The sequence below is a fragment of the Grampus griseus genome (genome assembly GCF_964374135.1).
Source record: "Grampus griseus genome assembly, chromosome: 12".
In the NCBI taxonomy this organism is placed as follows: Eukaryota; Metazoa; Chordata; class Mammalia; order Artiodactyla; family Delphinidae; genus Grampus; species Grampus griseus.
In genome coordinates this window covers 88,640,533-88,660,524 of record NC_139006.1, presented here as the reverse complement: position 1 = coordinate 88,660,524, position 19,992 = coordinate 88,640,533, and the positions used below count along the sequence as shown (strand labels likewise).

General features: G+C 40.1%; 1 protein-coding gene across 2 annotated transcripts in view; it reads right to left on the bottom strand.

Annotated features, from left to right (window-relative positions):
* ADNP2 (ADNP homeobox 2) overlaps positions 1-19,992 on the bottom strand; it is a 30,282-nt gene that overhangs the window by 8,640 nt on the left and 1,650 nt on the right. Inside the window, exons 1-2 of one of the 2 annotated variants that reach the window (XR_014297576.1) lie at positions 13,443-13,582; positions 2,856-2,945 (exon numbers count right to left, since the gene is read on the bottom strand). Coding sequence is in view for 1 of the 2 variants with exons in the window: in XM_082668491.1 (XP_082524617.1) it covers positions 2,856-2,945; positions 13,443-13,550 (198 nt within the window). In the remaining variant the exon portion in view is untranslated. Of the gene's footprint in view, positions 1-2,855; positions 2,946-13,442; positions 13,583-19,992 lie in introns of those variants that run through there. The other variant, XM_082668491.1, reaches the window with a different exon arrangement.

Sequence of the window (19,992 nt, the reverse complement as noted above, 5' to 3'; positions counted from 1 at the left end):
AGCCTCCGGACCCCAGAGCTGGTGCCCCAGGAAACACGGGCCCTAGTTTCACAAAGGAGGGAGGTTAAGGTGCGGACAGGTTAAACACTGGGGCAGAGGCCTTCCCGTTCTGCAACCCTTTTTCCAGCTACTGTAGTGGCCACAGGCCACCCCGCTCCTTCCCAGATCTGTGCTCTCGTGACCGCTCTCTCTCATACACACATACACATACTCCCCTCCAGTGGGTTTTGTCACCTTCTCTCCTAGTCATGCAGTTTTCCTCTTGGGTCACTGGTCAGAGAAATCACCCAAACTCATTCAACAACATGTTACTACTGCCTTCCCAGCAATTAGAAATCCCGGGTTCTGGCACTTCAAGGAGGATCTATAATAAACCTAGGGCAACAGCCAACCACAGATCACAAAGTAAAAAAACATTTTTCACTAACTCTGACACACTCTTCCCCCCATATTTTAATATCTCTGAAATCTGAAAACAACTGACAGTTCAATGCTGCAACACAGCTTAAGTGTGAAGTATTACTTTAGTTTCATTAGTGGTTCATTTTAAAATGGTGCATCTTATACTCCACAAAATGCTGTACTGAAAAACCAGATACTTAACGAAAATTACACCCAATTGAAGAGTCAATAGCACTTACTAACAACTTGTTACTATCTGTTAGTATTGAACAGATCTTTGGGCTAAGAAAAGATTTCTTAAATATGACACCATAAGTATGATCCATAATAGAAAACAATGATAAACAGGACTTCATCAAAGTAAGAAATCTGCTCTTTGAAAGACACTGTTTAAAAGATAAAAAGACAAACCACAGGCTAGGAGACAATATTTGCAAACCACATATCTAATAAAGGACTTGTGTCCAGAATCATTTTTGTGGACATGTTAAAGTCTCAGTAAGAAAACATATAACCCAATTTTTAGAAAACTGGCAAAACATTTTAAGCATCAAATGCTTTAAAGTAAAGAGGGTATCCAGATGCCAAACACACGAAAACATGCTCAACATCATCAGTCACTAGGGAAATGCAAACTAACACCAGAGCAGATACCACTACAAACCTATTAAAATGGAAAATAAATAGTAAGTCCATAAGCACAAAATCCCTGACAAAATGTTCAGAGAAAAACTTGTATGTGAAAGTTCTAGGACAGTGACCAATCAGAAACAATTTGAGCGTGAGACCTTGGTTCACTGTAACAGAGTTAGAAAAAATAACCAAGAAGAGAAGCAGAAAAGAAGGGGAGTCAGGTGTTCTGGGTGCTGGTGGAAATCCTGTCCCTGTGATAGTCCCTGTCTCTCTGTCAGCCTAAGGCCTCGTCCTCAGGTCCCACAACAGCTGGGCTCCATCACCTGATATAACCTGAGCGTCTCAGTCCCAAACCCAAAAGTCCAACACATCTCATTTCTGTGCAGCATGAGCCACATAATCCAGCAGGGTCACACTTTTCTGCTATGGTGCCCGAAACTGTCTCTGTTCACATATCCTATTACCCAGAGACAAATTAAAGCAAGAAGCTACCTACGGCACAGAGAGGGGCAAGGTACTACAACGAGCAGACAACACAGCCTCCACCATGCCAGGCAACAGTGGTTTATTGGTTTTTTTTCTCAATATGGTATCTACTTAACAAATTCAATCTCCACTCTTTCATATTGTTATTTAACTTTTTATGCTAGGCCCTATTCACCCGAACAAAAACATAAACTCCCTGAGGAAAAGAACCCTAACTTTCACCTCTTTGTATCAAGCACTCAAAGTTTTACCTAGTTTGTAACAGGAATTCAAAATATGTTTATTGATGAAAAGCATAAATTATAAATTATATTGCATGTTATGTTACAGAATCTTTTAAGAATTTGGATGAGAAAAATCAGGGAGGCCCAAGAAAATATTCACAAAGCCAAGATCTTCAAAACAAGGCATATTTGAATAGCTATGAGCTGTTCTGAGCAGAATAACCAAATCAAAGCAGTTTCAAGGAACCCTGTATCTGTGGGTAGAGAGGGGAGTTTCGGGTTAAGGAGGATAAGAGACACAAAACAGGGCAGAAAGCAGGACTCAGGAGGACAAGGTGACAACGGAAATTTTTTTAAGTAAAATTCTGATGGAGAAATGACTCACTGGCTACAGGAATTTGTTGTTAAAGCCAGAATTCCCAAGGTCAACACGGTCTGGCCAAATGGGGTGGGGGAGCGGTGAGGGGAGGCAGTGACATCATATCTGGGACGCACGATCTGGCCAAATGGGGGTGGGGAGCGGTGAGGGGAGGCAGTGACGTCATATCTGGGACGTGCTGGTTTGACGCTGATGAAGGTGCTATAGTCCAGTGGCTGGGGGGCAGGAAGGGTGTTCCAGAAGAAAACACTTTAAGAAGGAGAATTCAGCGGTATGTCACATATTTTAGCTCGAATCTGCCTAAGTGTGAGGCTTCAAATTATTATAAACTGTGTTCCTCGATTCAAACTCCATATTCTTATTTTAATTTTTGAAACCAGGATGTACCTTCGTTACATATAAAGTCATGACATTTCTTTTTACTGAGAATAGTTATATAAATCAGAAGCCCTTCTTACATCAGAGACATATAATAATCAAGGACAAATAATAGTTTCACTACATCACTTTACCAACTTGATAGGCGGAAAACTCTCAAAGCATCAATAATCCTATATCACAAAACGTTTAACTTTGTTTTTCTTTCTACTTCCCTGAATATTTACACTACACCTCCTCCTCCTCCCATTCATTCATCTGCAACCCCAAAACATATGATGTTCCTCAGAACTAAATTGACACTTACCCCCAAGTTCTTAGGAAACATGAAAATCAAAAATGAAAATACATACCACTTTCTTTCCAGAAGGTTCCCAGAGAGAAATATCTCCCCATGATGTGTTATAAAAGTACTTCTCTCCTGGATCAAAGCCTTTAAGGTCCTTTTAAAAAGGGAGAAAAAGAGAGATTATTACATAATTTCAGAAGATAAAGAAATATTTAATTAGAACCTGATGGGATTACTTGGCACCTAAGAAATCTACTTGGGAAGAGTGAAATGAAAATGCAGCCCAGGGCAAGTTGTGACAGAGTTCCCATCAAGTTGGAGACCTGGGGAAAATGCTGAAATAATCCAAGTTAATATTACAGTTTTTGTACCTCAGCAGCGGCCTTTTAATTTACACCAAGTACTTACTGAGTTTACACTTGAATAATAGATGAATATGTCTTCCGAGTTTTTACAGTGTCTTAAATTCAATGCACATTTTTTTCTTCCTTTCCCATCCTTTCTTGATTGTAGTTCATTAAACCATCCTATTACAGAGCTGATTTCCTTCCTGGCCGTACTTGTTAGGGTGCTGGATTTTGTTCCATGTATTTAGTCTTCCGTAAATTCAAAAATATATATAAATATATATATATTTTTTTTTAAGTTACAGTTTTATAAGAAATAAACAGATGAGATTTCCACAAGTAAGTTTTGAAAGACAGAAACTGCATGAGCAGACACTGTCTTCCATCAGCGCGAGCACCACGGAGAAGAGTGTCAGGGTGGGGAGTGACGTAGGGGCTCAAGTGTGTGGCTAACAACACCACAGGGACGGCAAGACGGAAAGGGACGTGACTCTGAGACACTAAAGCCAGATGCAGCAGGGTTCAGACTGAATTCCGCTTCAAAGAGACAGAGTGTGAAAAATATCTGGGGGCAACTGGAGAAATCTGAATATGGACTGGGTATTAGATAGGATGAACATTTGATGACACAGAAAGATGAAGGTAACTGAAAAAGCATGCAATAAGAAAGGGTGACCGCTACGAGCTCACTGTGGTAAATACTACACGCATTTATATGTTTACACACACAGAGAAAGCTAAATCTCTGAACGGTAGGTACGTGGCATTTAATATTTCTATTTTCTAAAGAAATGATAACCTGTACTTTCTACCTTTCACAGTATATATTACTGGGTTTTTTTAATAATTAAAGACTATTTTAATATAAAATAAAGAATTAGTTAAGCCAGAGAATGACAATTAATATCACATCTGCCTTGGACTATACCTAGGCTAATACATTGCTACCAGGTCAATTCAGAACTAGAGAAAAGTGCAAATTATTACAAGGATTTAAATTGGATATGGGGCTTCCCTGGTGGCGCAGTGGTTGAGAGTCCGCCTGCCGATGCAGGGGACACAGGTTCGTGCCCCGGTCCGGGAAGATCCCACGTGCCGTGGAGCGGCTGGGCCCGTGAGCCATGGCCGCTGAGCCTGCGCATCCGGAGCCTGTGCCCCGCAACGGGAGAGGCCACAGCAGTGAGAAGCCCGCGTACCGCAAAAAAAAATAAAATAAAAAAAAACTGGATAGAACACTGCTTTTATTGTGAGGTTTGTAACATATATAGAGGTAAAATATATGACAACAATAGCACAAAGGCTGGAAGGGGAAATGAAAGCATGCTGCTGTATACTATATGTGAAGCAGTATTATATGAGGAAGGTACCCACAAAGTACAGCTAATAGGCCAGAAATGGAGATAATATGTAATCATAAAAATATTCATCCAAACGAAAGCAGAAAAAGAATAAAAAGAACAAAGAACAGATAAGATAGGTAAAAACAAACAGTGAGACGGGAGATTTAAACCCAATCATGTCAACAATCACATTAAATAACAGGGGCTGGTAAACTGTTTCTGTAAAGAGTCAGATGATAAATATTTAAGGCTTTGACAGCCATGCAGTCTCTGTTTGATACAACTACTCAATCCCACCATTGTGCACAAAAGCAGCCATAGACAATATGTAAACACTAATAAGCATGGCTGTATTCCAAGAAAGTTTATTTACAAAACGGGCAGCAAGCCAGATTTGGCCCATGGGCCATAGTTTGCCTACCTCTGGTCTAAACACTCAAATAAGAGGTAGAGAATGTCATATTGGGTTAAAAACCACGATCCAATTATATGCTGTCTACGAAAGTCTCACTTCAAATACAAAAACAGCAAATTTATCAATGCCTGCAACTTTCTTTGAAATGCATCAAACAATAAGATAAAATGATGAGTGTAGATACATATTCATGTTAATTTTGCAGACTTTACGTGGTAGGTACATGGGTTTTCACAGTACAAGCCTTTCAGTATCTCTGTAGGCTTAAATTTTTCATAAGAAAATACTGGAAAAGGAAGAGGGAAGCAGTAATGTTCTATGACAGGCGATGAGAAGGGTTTAAAGGAAAGAGTGCTTTCCATTGTCAGATGCAGGAAAAAAAAGAGCTAGTAAGAAAAAAACCACAATCATTAGGAAATAAATGGATTAAGAATATTTCAATATATTTTTGTACATGAGATGTAGAAACATAGGTTAACACATTTTTAAAAATCTGTTTGTACATATATAGGTCTCAGAAGATTGACATGGGGTGGGTTCAGTGCACTCTTTTTGTTTAAGCTTCCCTAATTTAGATGCAGCAACCCCAAATTTGTAAACATTGGTTGAAATGTTCTCATCTAATCTGTAACTTGATGCAAAGAAGTGCACTAGTTGCCTCAGAAATGGCAGCTCTGAGCAGAACAGCACAGAAAGGAACGTGGTGCAGTGCAGTGAGAAGCAAGAGCTAGAGTAGTCAAGCTTTTGCACCAAAGGCAAGACTGGGAGGAAAAAAAGGCTTACAAGGTAATAACCCACAAGGTGACAAAAAGGCGAAAATGATCATGGATCCAAACTTCTACTAGACAGTCAACATTAATTCCTTCTATCTCTAACTCACTCAATAAATCTGATAGATACTTTGACACTCTAACCTAGGGACCTTCTTTTTTTAATCCCCTTTTTCCCTACCGCTTCTTCAAAGCTTTCTGGCCTCCATGTGACAGTATTTGTATCTCTGATAGCTGTTAATTGAGAAAACAGAGGATGACAAAAGCTGATAGGAAGAGTAATACTTTTAAATAAATTTGGATAATATTAATCACCTCAGTATCTATGAACATTTGATATATAACAGTAATTTAATGGGAGAGATTACTTTCAATTCTCAGACAATGCTTCATTTGAATTTGCAGCCACCAGAGAAATTGTAGTACTCCCTAATAACTTCATGATTCCTCAAGGGTCCACATCATACATTAGAAATCTCTCCTCTAAGCAACACACACATCATACACAGAAAGAACATCCAATGTCTCTTCCACTTTCCCACTGATTACATGTGTTTTTTTGTTTTTTTTAATCAAGCAACCCAGTACTAGTTTCCTCTACACGTTAATGAGATTCAAGGGATGGGCCTGCCTAACGAGGCTGACCAAGCAATGAAAAGGATGGTCAGGACCGATCCCTGATGTGGGTCCAGCACACTCAAGACATGCCACATACTCTCCTAGCGCGAGTTCTGAAAAAAAACTTCTTTTAGGGTTTTACATGGGGAAACCTGAGTAAAATAATGAAGGTAATCGAAAACACACTAAGGGCAAGTGCAGAAGAAACTAACACACCATTGTAAAGCAATTATACTCCAATAAAGATGTTAAAAAAAAAAAAAAGAACAGAGTTGGAGAGCTCACACTTCCCAATTTCAAAACTTATCACAAAACTAGGGTAATCAAAAGTGTAATACTAACATAAGGATAGACATAAAGATTAATGGACTAGAATTGAGAGTTCAGAAATAAATCCATGCACCTATGGCCAAATCATTTTCTACAAGGCCGCCAAGTCCATTCAATGTGGGAAAAATTAGTCAAATAAATGGCACTGGGACAACTGGATTTCCACATGCAAAAGAATAAAGTTAGACCCCTATATCACACCATATACAAAATTAATTCAAAACGGATCAAAACCTAAACAAAAAGAACTACAACCATAAAACTCTTAGAAAACAACAAAGGAGAAAATCTTCTTGGCTTGAATTTGGCAATGGATTCTTAGATACTACATAGAAAGCGTTGCAAACACAAAAATAAATTGGACCGGGCTTCCCTGGTGGCGCAGTGGCTGAGAGTCCGCCTGCCGATGCAGGGGACACAGGTTCGTGCCCCGGTCAGGGAAGATCCCACATGCCGCGGAGCGGCTGGGCCCGTGAGCCATGGCTGCTGAGCCTGCGCGTCCGGAGCCTGTGCTCCGCAACGGGAGAGGCCACAACAGTGAGAGGCCCAGGTACCGCAAAAATAAATAAATAAATAAACAAATAAATTGGGCCTCATCAAAATTTAAAACTTTTGTGCATCAAGATATTATCAAGAAAGTAAAAATGGGAGGAAATATCTACAAAACATACCTAATAACGGTTTAATATCCAGAATACATAAAAAACTACAACTCAACAACAAAAAGACAAACAATCCAATTTAAAAATGGGCAAAAAAGTACAATAGGCACATGAAAAGATGCTCAACATCATTAGTGGCCACAATGGTGAGGGAGGGAGAGAAAGAGGGAGAGACTGAAAGAGAGAACAAATGTTAGCAAGGCTGTGGGTAAACTGGACCCCTCATGCATGGCTGGTGGCAACTGAAAAAGGTGCAGCCACTGTGGAAACAGTTAGGTGGTTCCTCAAAAAGCTAAACAATTATTACATGACCCAGCATTTCTCTGAGGTATATACCCTAAAACTGAAACAGGGACTCAAACAGATACCTGTGACGCAAAGTTCACCACAGCATTATTCACAACTGCCAAAAGATGGAATCAACCTGTGTGTATCAACAGATGAACTGATAAAATGTGGTATATGTCTACATAATGGAATATTACTTAGCCATAAAAAGGAGTTAAGATTTTGACACATGCCACATTGAAAACATTAAGCTAGTGAAATAAACCAGTCACAAAAGGACCAATACTGCATGACTCCACTCACATGAAATATTTTTAACAGGCAAATCTATAGAGACATAAAGTAGATTAGAGGTTATCAGAGGCTGGGGTGGGACATGGGGAGTTACTACTTCAAGGTTACTGAGTTTGTTTGAGATGATGAAAATCTAGTTGCAAAACAGTGTTAATATCATTAATGCTACTGAACTATACACTTAAAAATAGCTAAAATGCAGAATTCCTTGGTGGTCCAGTGGTTAAGACTTGGCGCTTTCACTGCCGGGGCCCAGGTTCAATCCCTGGTCAGGGAACTAACATCCCACAAGCCGTGCAGCGTGGCCCAAAAAAAAGGCTAAAATGGCAAATTTTATGTTATATATATCTTACCATAATAAAAAAATTCTATAAATACACTTGGAGGATTTAAGAGAAAAAAGAGGTTAAAATATTTCATTACTTATTTTATACTGATTACATACTGAAATAATATTTTCAACATGAGGTTAAATAACTAAATTTTTTTTTAACTAAATTAAAAAAATAAAGAACTGGGAAAGTTTTGAAAACGACCGATGCAGTTGCACAGAGCCCTGTGCTCAGACAGGCCAGTGCTGGGGTGTAATCCCTGTTGTCAGCATTTTGAAAGTGTTAATAATTTCACCTTTGAATTTATTTTATAAAGTGAAGTCTGATAGGACCGTGGAGCATGTGTCAGGGGCCTGAAGCGTCAGCTCACGCGTGGTCCTACCTCCACTGTCCTGGGACAGATTCTGTCCCTGCCCTCAGTCTCCACAACCCTCCAAACTCCCCTCACCCTGCAACCACTCCTAGACTCTTGTCCACCACCTGGGGCAACAACCAAGTTGTCAAGAGGTCCATATTCCCCAGTCGCCCTGGTGGGAGCCAGGCAGACCTGGGGAGAGGAGGAGGAAGGTGGTAACCAGCCCAACCCTGGACTGGCAGCACCAAGGTGTTTGGTAGATAACCTGGGGCCTTGAGCCCACCCTGGATCCAGGCAACAGAAGCATCCTGGCACAGAAGTTGCAATCTCTTGGGAGTCACCCATCTGCTGTGGGTTGGGACAGTACGCCTATGGGGCCTGTCCACGGCCCTGCATTTTCGTTTTGCACAGTGTCCTCCAAATTATGTAGGTAGCCTTTAATTTAACTGATCAAATGTTAACTTTTTTTTGAGTATCTTGATCTAATTTATTTTATTTTATTTTGCGGTACGCGGGCCTCTCACTGCTGTGGCCTCTCCCGTTGCGGAGCACAGGCTCCAGACGTGCAGGCTCAGGGGCCACGGCTTACGGGCCCAGCCGCTCTGCGGCATGTGGGATCCTTCCGGACCCGGGCACGAACCCGCGTCCCCTGCATCAGCAGGCGGACTCTCAACCACTGCGCCACCAGGGAAGCCCTATTTTATATTTTAAATTTTTATTTTATTTATTTTTGGCTGCATTGGGTCTTCATTGCTGCGCGTGGGCTTTCTCTAGTTGCAGTGAGCAGGGGCTACTCTTCGTTGTGGTGGGCAGGCTTCTCATTGCGGTGGCTTCTCTTGTTGTGGAGCATGGGATCTAGGCGTGCGGGCTTGTGGCATGAGGGCTCAGTTAGTTGTGGTTCACGGGCTCTAGAGCGCAGGCTCAGGAGTTGTGGCACATAAGTTAAGTTGCTCTGCGGCATGTGGGATCTTCCTGGACCAGGGCTCAAACCCATGTCCCCTGCTTTGGCAGGCGGATTCTTAACCACTGGGCCACCAGGGAAGCCCCAAATGTTAACTTTTTAAAAAACTCCTCAAGATACTCTAAGGAGTAGCAGGGTTTAGATCTATTTTTAGAAAAGGAGATAAGGTTCTTGGAAGAGCCTATTTCCCCTAAGATTCACTTTTCTCAGCCAGGCTTTTGACAAGAACTGTACAGCCTACGATTTGAGGGCCTAACTCTTAGGATAAGTGGAGTCATATATACCTTGGAAATCAGAGAAGGCAGAGTGATTTCTCACTACGAAATCTGAAATGCTGCCTAAAGAAACGGAAAGGACCACATGGACAGGTGTCCCCAGGGCTGACTCTCTGTAAGCACCCACAGACTTCAGATAAATTCCCTCTTGCTTAACTTAACTTGGTCAGTACTGGTTTTCGTTGCTTGAGACCAAGAGACTCTAAATAATACAATGGATTAAGAATAAATGCATTTGACGTGGAAAGAAGTTCTTCATAGGAGATTCAGAGAAAAGTAAGAACAAAGCTACTAGTATAGTATTTTATAGTTAGATCATGTCCTGTTTCTAAAAATCTGGAAAGATATAACAGTGTTTACCATGGAGATTCTGGGGTAATGGTTTACAATTGAGTCATTTTTTTCCTCTAAGTTTGTGTATATTTTCTAATTTTTCTATAATGAACTTCTACATTGCTTGAATTTTCAAAAATTTTGCAAAATATAGGACCAACTACAAATTAATAAAACAAAAATTTTCCCCCAAAAGAAATAGTAAAATTTAACCTAATAGTTAATTAACAATTCTGGTATGCCATTCAAATCTCTTACTTTTCTCTTGTGAAGTATGTATGTTTCTGTGTCACTATAGTCTTGGAAAGAAAAAGTAAACAGTCCTGAACAAATTCAGATGAGTAAACAATTCTTAGGCTGACTGAGGAAGCAAGTTAGTGAGGAATGTCCAGTTTTACGCCATGTCAAAAACAAAGGACTCCAGGATGAAAAATTTTAGTTGTTTCTGGCATTTTACCTAAAAATAAAACTAATTCTGTAAAAATTCCATTTAAAAAGTAAATTCACATTAAAGGAGACTAAAGAGAGATGACAACCAAAGGCAATACCTGACCCTAAATTGGGTCCACCACTGACAGGGGGAAAAAATGCTATAAACGATTAGACAAAAATGTCATATCCATGTTAAATTTACCTAAGTTCATAACCATCCTGTGGCAATATAAGAGACTAATCTTATTCTTAGAAAACACACACTTTAAGTATTTAGGTAATAAGGGTCATGAGATAAGCAACCTACTTAAGTGGCTCAGGGAAAAATACTACACACACACAGCACAGGCAAGAGTGTGCAAATATTAAAGCAAATGGGAGAAAATGTTAACAACTGGTAAGTCTGGGTAAAGGGTAATGAGTGTTCCCTGTACTATTTTTATTCTTGTAACTATTCTGTAAGTTTGAATTATTATTTCTAAATAGAACAGTTTTTTAAAAAACTGAATTCACTTAGCCTAGTGTGATGGGGATTAATCAACTGGGTTGTGATTCTAAATTCCATGTTCCTGAAATATTCTTTCTAATTCCACTGGAGAATCCTACCCTATCTTTAAAAACATGGGGACTTCCCTGGCGGTCCAGTGGTTAAGACTCTGTGCTTCTATCGCAGGGGGCACAGGTTCTATCCCTGGCTGGGGAACTAATATCCCTCATGCCATGCGGCACGGCCAAAAATAAATAAATAAATACACAAATAAAAACAAACAAAAAACAGTTCAAATCTCATCTCCTCCATAAAGGCTGTTCTAGCCTCCTCAGCTAGAAGTGATCTGTCTGTTTCTCACTATTACTGTTTCCAGTTTGTCTCAGCTCCTGCTAGACTGTCAACCCCTTTCAAGGGTAAGTATCCTGACTAATTCTCTACATTCCTTGGAACGAGGACACCGAGGCCCAAAGAGTCACAGATGTGCCCAAGGCCACACCGCTAGCTGCTAGCCAGGACTAAAGTGAAAGCCACGCCTTCATCCCCCAAATATTCCAGAGAGTTTCAGTCTGTTACTGAAGGCACTGCTATACCTTCAGGGCACATTTTTTGAGCATCTACTGCGTGCCAGGCACCATTCCAAAAATTTTCTCATACATTATCATTTGAAATTTCCTCAGTCTATATATATTGTGCTCTTAGCTTGTTATTTTTATATTCTCTGCAAATATTACTTAAACTCACATACTTATCTATTATTAATGGACTATGTGTCCACTATCTACCTTCTCAAACCTGTCTCCAAAAGATTATCCTGCTTTCTTCCTCATGCATAAAATATGACTTACAGACAGAGCTGCAGGAACAATGACCGTGCTCTCACTTTAAGACTGTTCTTGAACAACAGTGTCTAAGAGCTTCCAATTCAGTATCTCCTCCAACCTTTTATTTCCAAATAAACTTTCAGGCACAGTCTGTTATTGAAAGTACTTCTCTACTTGGGTTTTACTTTCATTCATTCACTTGAAAAATATTTGTTAAAAAAAATATATATGTTAAGCATGTACAGGTAATAGAGTGGATAACAAAACAATGTGGTCCATGCCTTCTTACATTCGAGTGAGGGATACAGATAAACAAATAACATCAGGTATTGCAGGAGCTCTGAAGAAAGAACAGGTAAGATAACAAAGTGAAAAGGGCAGCATTTTAGGGGGAAGATCTCTCTGGGGTGGTAATGTTTGAAGATAACTATTTGAGGTCTACCTTTGAGAAATTTTACTTTAGAGCAAAAATCAATTCTGACCATTAATGAGAATCCTGGTTACGTATTGGTCTTTCAGCATCAGAACACCTGAACACCTTTTTATAAATAAAAGTCAATCTGGTTCAAAGTCTGAGATTTGAAAATTAAGAAACTGAACTCTTCCCAGGCCAATAACACCTTGAATCGAATTCTTCACAAGTCTGAAAAATTCAAAGCAGACACGGTCCCTATTTCAATAGCTATGAATTAAACATGCATAGAATTATAAGTGGCTATAAAGCTGCAAAGCAAGCTTTATTTAACAATTTTTATTTCTTTATGCCAGCCATATATTCTCCAGTTATAAGAAAAGATAAAATTATATGAGACCATAATTTATCAATAAAGTGTGTGACTGTGACCTGAATTTTTAAACTTTTGTAAGACTGAATGTATTAAATTCACAAATCAGAAAAAAACAAAAGAAAACAAACAACCCTATCATACAAGAATGCATCCCCATTTGACGATCACTCTAACAAAATTGAGTTAGTTTTCTTCTGATAAAATAATTTATGTAATTCAAGACACTCCCCTCAAAGATCAAAAACAAAAATATGTTGCAACTAATGACTATAAACAGTCCCTCCTAAAAGTAATGTTAAAAACTGGAAGAGGGCTTCCCTGGTGGCGCAGTGGTTAAGAATCCGCCTGCCAATGCAAGGGACACGGGTTCAATCCCTGGTCCGGGAAGATCCCACATGCCACGGAGCAACTAAGCCCGTGCGCCACAACTACTGAGCCTGCACTCTAGAGCCCATGTGCTGCAACTACTGAAGCCCACGTGCCTAGAGCCCGTGCTCTGCAACAAAAGAAGCCCCTGTTCACCACAACTAGAGAAAGCTGGCGTGCAGCAACAAAGACCCAACGCAGCCAAAAATAAATAAATTTGTAAAAAAAAAAAACTGGAAGAGCCTAAAGTAGCCCACTTTAAGTCAAAGACATGAATAAAAACGAATGCTATTCCCACGCCTCATTTCAAGAGTCGGCAATTTCCATCTTGAGGCATCTTACCCATTCTCCAAAACCTCCCAGTTCAAATCTCACCACCCCCAGTATCTCCAATATTACTGTCTTCTCTTAATCTGTTACTTATGTCTTCTTACCTTCAGCAACTCCTTGCAGCTGTCAAGCCCAATATCCATAAGAATGCTTTTCACCTTTTTCCGTACCTTCCTGATGTTGTCAAGATTCTCCACGGGAATTTGAAACATTTTTGAAATTTTCCTTAAAAGGGAAGAAAACAAAACTGTAATAAGTACATATACACATACACACATAAAATTTTTTAAAACAGGGCTGGTAAAGCAGAGTAATTTTTACTCTGGGACAATCAGATTTCCACATACAAAAGAATGAAGTTGGACTCTTCCCTTATACCATATACAAAAATTAACTCCAAATGGATCATACATGCACATGGTGAAATTTTAAAACTCTCGGAAGAAAACATAGGCATAAATCTTCATGACCTTGGATTTGGCAATGGATTCTTAGATATGACACCAAAAAGCACTAGCAACAAGAGAAAAAATAGATAAGTTGGACTTCATCAAAATTAAAGACCTACCTGCTTTGAAGGAAACCATCAAAAAAGCAAAGAGAATCCACAAAATGGGAGAAAATATTTGTAAATCTTATTTCTGATAAGAAACTTATATCCAGAATACATAACAATAATTAAAAGGCAAATAAAAAACCCAACTTAAAAATAGGCTAAGGGGACTTCCCTGGTGGCGCAGTGGTTAACAATCTGCCTGCCAATGCAGGGGACATGGGTTCAATCCCTGGTCTGGGAAGATCCCATAAGCCGTGGAGCAACTAAGCCCGTGGGCCACAACTACTGAGCCCATGAGCCACAACTAAAGAGAAGCCCTGGTGCCTCAACGAAAGCTCCCACATGCCTCAACAAAGATCCTGTGTGAGGGAACATTATGCTATGTGAAAGGAGCCAGACACCAAGGACCACATATTATATGATTCAATGTATATGAAGTATCCAGAACAGACAAATCTATAGAGACAGAAAGGAGAATACTGGTTGCTTAAGGCTGAGGTGGACTGGAAGGTGATGGCTAAGGGGAACAGGGTTTCCTTTTGGAATAATGACAATATTCTAAAATCGACTGTGGTGATGTATGCACAACTCTGTGAACCTACTAAAAGCCACTTAGTAAGTACACTTTAAATAGGTGAACTGGGGACTTCCCTGGTGGTCCAGTGGTTAAGACTCCACGCTCCCAATGCCGGGAGCCTGGGTTCGACCCCTGGTCAGGGAACTAGATCCTGCATGCCGCAACTAAAGATCCCGTGTGCCTCAGTGAAGATCCCACGTGCCGCAACTAAGACCCGGCAGAGCCAAATAAATAAATAAGTAAATAATTTATTTAAAAAAAGATGAAGTGTATGGTATGTAAATTACATCTCCATAAAGCTGTTTTTAAAATACCTGAAAAAGCATAAAATTAAAATAAATCCTGTGGTACTTGACCATGATAAGAGGTATAGCTGTGACCTCATTATTTTTAACACATACATAGATTAAAAATAAATACATTTGTTAATGTGTCTGTGTATATTGTATAGCTCTGTCCACTGCAAGAGCCTGGAAGCAGTTACACACCCCAGTAGCAGTGAGCACTCCTTGGGCCCAAATCTTACTTTTCTTTTCTTTTTTAATTTTATTTATTTATTTACTTATTTTTGGCTGCGTGGGGTCTTTGTTGCTGCGCCCAGGCTTTCTCTAGTTGCGGACAGAAGAGGCTAGTCTTCATTGCAGTATGGGGGCTTCTCATTGCGGCGACTTCTCTTGTTGCAGGGCATGGGCTCAGTAGTTGTGGCACACGGGCTCAGTTGTTGTGGCTCACAGGCTCTAGAACGCAGGCTCAGTAGTTGTGGCTCATGGGCTTAGTTGCTCCACAGCATGTGGGATCTTCCCAGACCAGGGCTCGAACCCGTGTCCCCTGCATTGGCAGGCAGATTCTTAACCACTGTGCCACCTGGGAAGTCCCTCAAATCTTACTTTCTAAATACCACTTTCCATTAAAAGGAAACAGGGCTCCTTGGAAAAAACGGCTGATTCTAGGGCTGGAGCACATAAAAGACAAGATGAGCCTAGAATGTCTTATGCCAGAAAATAACGAAGTTGCTCAAAGAATGGTGAGACATGTCAAAAGGACTCAAAAGAAGTCAAGCGCTTGAAGAAGTTCCCACAAGCCAAATGTGGGACAATGTGGGTACCAAATAAGTAATGACAATAACAGATTAATCTGTGGCACTGAATTTTCCAAAGATAGCGTAACAGGATCTCCCATCCCACATGCTTTCCTTAAAATATGTCCTTGACACTCCTCCCAAAAAGTAGGGGCATCTATGCTCCCACCCTTAGAACCTGGGCAGAACTTTCTGGCAACCTCAACCAATAAAGTGTGGCAGAAGTAATGCCATGTGAATTCCAAAGGTAGACCATAAAAATGCCACATGCTTTTGCCTGCCCTCTGGGTACCATTACTCTTGGAATCTAGACTCCTTATTGTAAGAAGTTCAACTAGCCCACATGGAGAGGCTCCGCATCAACTAGCAGACACAAGAGTGAAGATGCTCTAGAGCCTGCAGCTGTCCAGTCACCCTGAGCCTTTGAGTCTTTCCAGATGAGGCCCCAGACATTGTGGAATATAAACAAGCCAGCTTCCCTGCTCCCACCTGAACTCCTGACCCAAAGAATTACTGAGTTTTTTTAATAAAATGTTTCATTCTACAAAGTTTTGGGGTGGTTTGGTATTCAGAAATAGTAACCAAAATATAACCCACTAGAATGTAAACTTAAGTCCATGGTAACATAAACAATTTAATAAATTGAAAGTTTAGTGAGGAATGGGATATTTTACATGGTTTCCAAGCATCTCCCCACAAAATACTTGTTAATAACCAAAGGGGAAAGTGTAATTCACAGAAGTCTGGCAGACATTCAGTTCAGAGACACTGTACAAAATATCTAACCTGCAATCTTCAAAAGTGTCCAGATGATACAAGGGCGCACTATTCATAATAGCCAAAATGTGGAAACAACCCAAGTGTCCACCAAATGTTGACTGGATGAACAAAATACGGCATACCCATACCACAAAATAGTATCTGGCAATAAAAGTAACTAGGTACTGATGCACGCTACAACATGAATGAATCTCGAAAACATGACGCTAAGTGAAAGAAGCCAGACGCAAAAGTCCTCATACTGTCTGATTCCATTTACATGAAATGTTCAGAAAAGACAAATCTACAGAGATAGAAGGTAGATTAGCAGTCAGCTGCGGGTGGGAACGGGTAGTAACTGCACATGGATAGGTTTTTGGGGAGAGTGCTGGAAATGTTCTAATATTAGATTGCGCTGTTGGTTGCACAACTCTATAAATTTACTAAAAATCAACTAATTATACACTTAGAAAAAGATCATGGAAGGAAAAACTAAGAACTGTTCCAGATTGAGAGAGACTAAAGATAACTAAATTCAATGCGCAATTCTAACTAGATTCTTTACTATAAATGATGTTATTGGAACAACTGGCAAAATTTCAATGGAGTCTGAGGATTAGATGGTAATAAATTGATCTCCTGATTTTGATGGTTGTGTTCTGGATATATATGAGAATGTTCTTATTGTAGGAAACAGACAATATTGGGGGTAATGTGGCATCATTTTTGTCAACTTAGTTTCAAATGATTCAGGGGAAGAAGTTCTTTGTACTGTACTTGCAACTTTCTATAAATCCGAAACTATTTCAAAAAAAGTTTTAATGTGCAAGCTATAAAACAAAATCAGTTAAACTCGAGTTAAAGAAATGCCAGGTAAAAAAATGAATGCCAATTTTTTATTATCAAAACAGTAACTTAAAGATTGATAATGTCCACTGGTAGTGAGGATAAGTAGAAAAACTGTACTTTCTGCATGTTTACAGGACAACTGGCAGTACCTCCCAAGATCTTAAATAATTTCTGTAAGCCCGCAATTCCGCTCTATACCCTCTTATAACCCCTCCTCCCTCAAGGATAAGCTTGGTGCCCCTCCGAGGAATTCCCAGAGTGGCCAGTTTATACTTATTTCATTGCACTCACCTCACTACGTTGTAATTATCTACTTCTACACCTATTTTCCCTATTGGACTGAACTTCTTCAGGGCAGGAATCATGTTTTCTTTGCACATCTGGGCCTATCACTGAGGTTCAAAATGGAAAGGCTATGGAGGGTTGGTGACTTGGAGTCCAAGACATTCCAAGTGAATAGATCAGCATCAGAAAATGACTGAGGTAAGGTAGTAAAAGTCTGAATATACTGGGCAAAAGGTAAGTAAAACCAAAAAGGTGGACTGGAATAAAACGAGAGATGAGCGGGGCAGGGAGGGTTAACAGTGGGAGGAACTTTTCGTGGGTAATAAAGAAACATGAAGTGTTTGAAAAGCTGATTTGGAACAGACACGCTTTTCAGACAAGTTATCTATGTGAAAAGTGTATCTCAGGCTCAGTAGAAAGTGAGCTTGAAGGATCATTTAGCATTTTAGAACTGGGAGATATAAAAATCAGAGGAAGTAAAGTTAAAAATAATAAAATTAGGGCTTCCCTGGTGGCGCAGTGGTTGAGAGTCCGCCTGCTGATGCAGGGGACACGGGTTCGTGCCCCGGTGCGGGAGGATCCCACATGCCGCAGAGCGGCTGGGCCCATGAGCCATGGCCGCTGAGCTTGCGTGTCCGGAGCCTGTGCTCTGCAACGGGAGAGGCCACAGCAGTGAGAGGCCCGCGTACAGCCAAAAAAAAAAAAAAAAAAACTAATAATAAAATTATTAACAATAAAATTCACTGAATTGGGTTCTAGCCTTCAAAAGCATAATTTAACAGAGGAGCTGTCAAGAACCTCGTGGTGGCATTCCTAAATATTAAGCACAAGGTCACTTTCAAGCCCAGACTGGCTTCCTTGGCCAGAGCATGCCTCAACAAAAATCCTTCTTTATGCTTTCCACTCACTTTATCAGACTTGCCGTTATTTCCTCCTTAAAGTCCCACTATCCTCTCTATCCTTTGGGGTTCTTCTTTCCCCAAAGCTGGTAAATAGAATTGTCCAAGGTTAAGACCACCATCCACATATATCCAAAACAAAAAAGCTGAATTTTTTGCTTGCAAAGAAATCTGGCCTTACAAAGCAAGTGCTGATCTTATCACAGTTTTGAGAAGCAAGGAGTACAGGGATTGGTACACTCTCAGAAGCAGTTTAGGGATTGGCCAATTTTCACAGGATGGTTCCCAAGGCTGCTACCGACAGGCCGACCCTCAGGAGGAAGGCACTGAAAAGAGGCTTCCAGTGACTGGGCAAGTTTTAAAAGGCTCGGCAGTTACTTGTTCAAGGCTTGGGAGGAGGGCCAAGGAAGTTTGTCTTCTTCAATTTGGAGAATCAGAGCTTTTTATTCTCAACTGTAAGTGCCCCATTCCCTCATCATCGCGATTGTGGTTCCCCGCCCCCTTCCAAAACAAGTACACAGATCCATGCTTAATTAAAAAAAAAAGTTTCCCCTTTTCAGCAGTTTGCTGTTTTAGGGAAACCAAGTAAAGATAATAAAAAATAAAACGTAGGTAAATCACAGAAGTTTCATAACCTTAAAACAATTCTTTCAAAATCCTTGGTCTACTGTTGCCAATCACTTTGGGGAACAGAAGGTGACTTTTACCATTATTTCTCCATTCTAAGAGATGCAAGATTTCATAAAGAGGACCTAGTGGATTAATTAACTAGGAAAGAAGTTGTTCAGTGCTTCCATATCTATAGATCCTTTACTGATGCTGTTCTCTATATATTCTTAGTACTCGGTTAAATCTGTATCTTCACCATTAGAAAACAGCAGGCTAATGCAGCTGCACTAATCTATCCACCTCTGTTCATAGTAAATTACCTTTAATTTCACAGTGTGTGGTAGACACGGGATTACCAAAAATTGTGCTGATGTGCACAAGAAAATATTACTTCCCAAAGAGGCACTTAAAGGGTTTCTTTTGTTGCTTTTTAGTATCATGATTATTTAAGAATATTCCATTATTGAAAAAATACACTGCAAAAAAGAAAATCATTCAGGTAATATAATACTTTTTAAAGCCACAGAACTTTCTTTTCAGTTCAGTTCAGTTCTTTTCAGTTCAGTTTCTTTTCAGTTCTAAAAAGATTTCACTTCAGAAGCAACCCCACACAATCATCTCACGAGCAAAAGATTCTGGAGCTGCACTGCCTGAGCTCAAATCAGCTCCACATCTGACTAGCTGTGTGATCTTCGACAAGTCACTTAATCCTGGGGCCTCAGTTCCTTCTGCACAACCTACTCTGAGAAGCACTTTTGAGAAAAGAACAGTTTAACACAAGAAAAGCACTTAGAACTGTGAGTTGCCATTATCTAACTCCAAAAAATCTACATGAAATGTCCCAACTATTGGAATACAGGTTTGCTGTTGTTTTGTTTTTAAGTAACTTTGAAAACACATAATATTCAGGGATTTCCCTGGTGGCGCAGTGGATAAGAATCCGCCTGCCAATGCAGGGGACACGGGTTCGAGCCCTGGTCCGGGAAGATCCCACATGCCGCGGAGCAACTAAGCCTGTGCGCCACAACTACTGAAGCCCGGG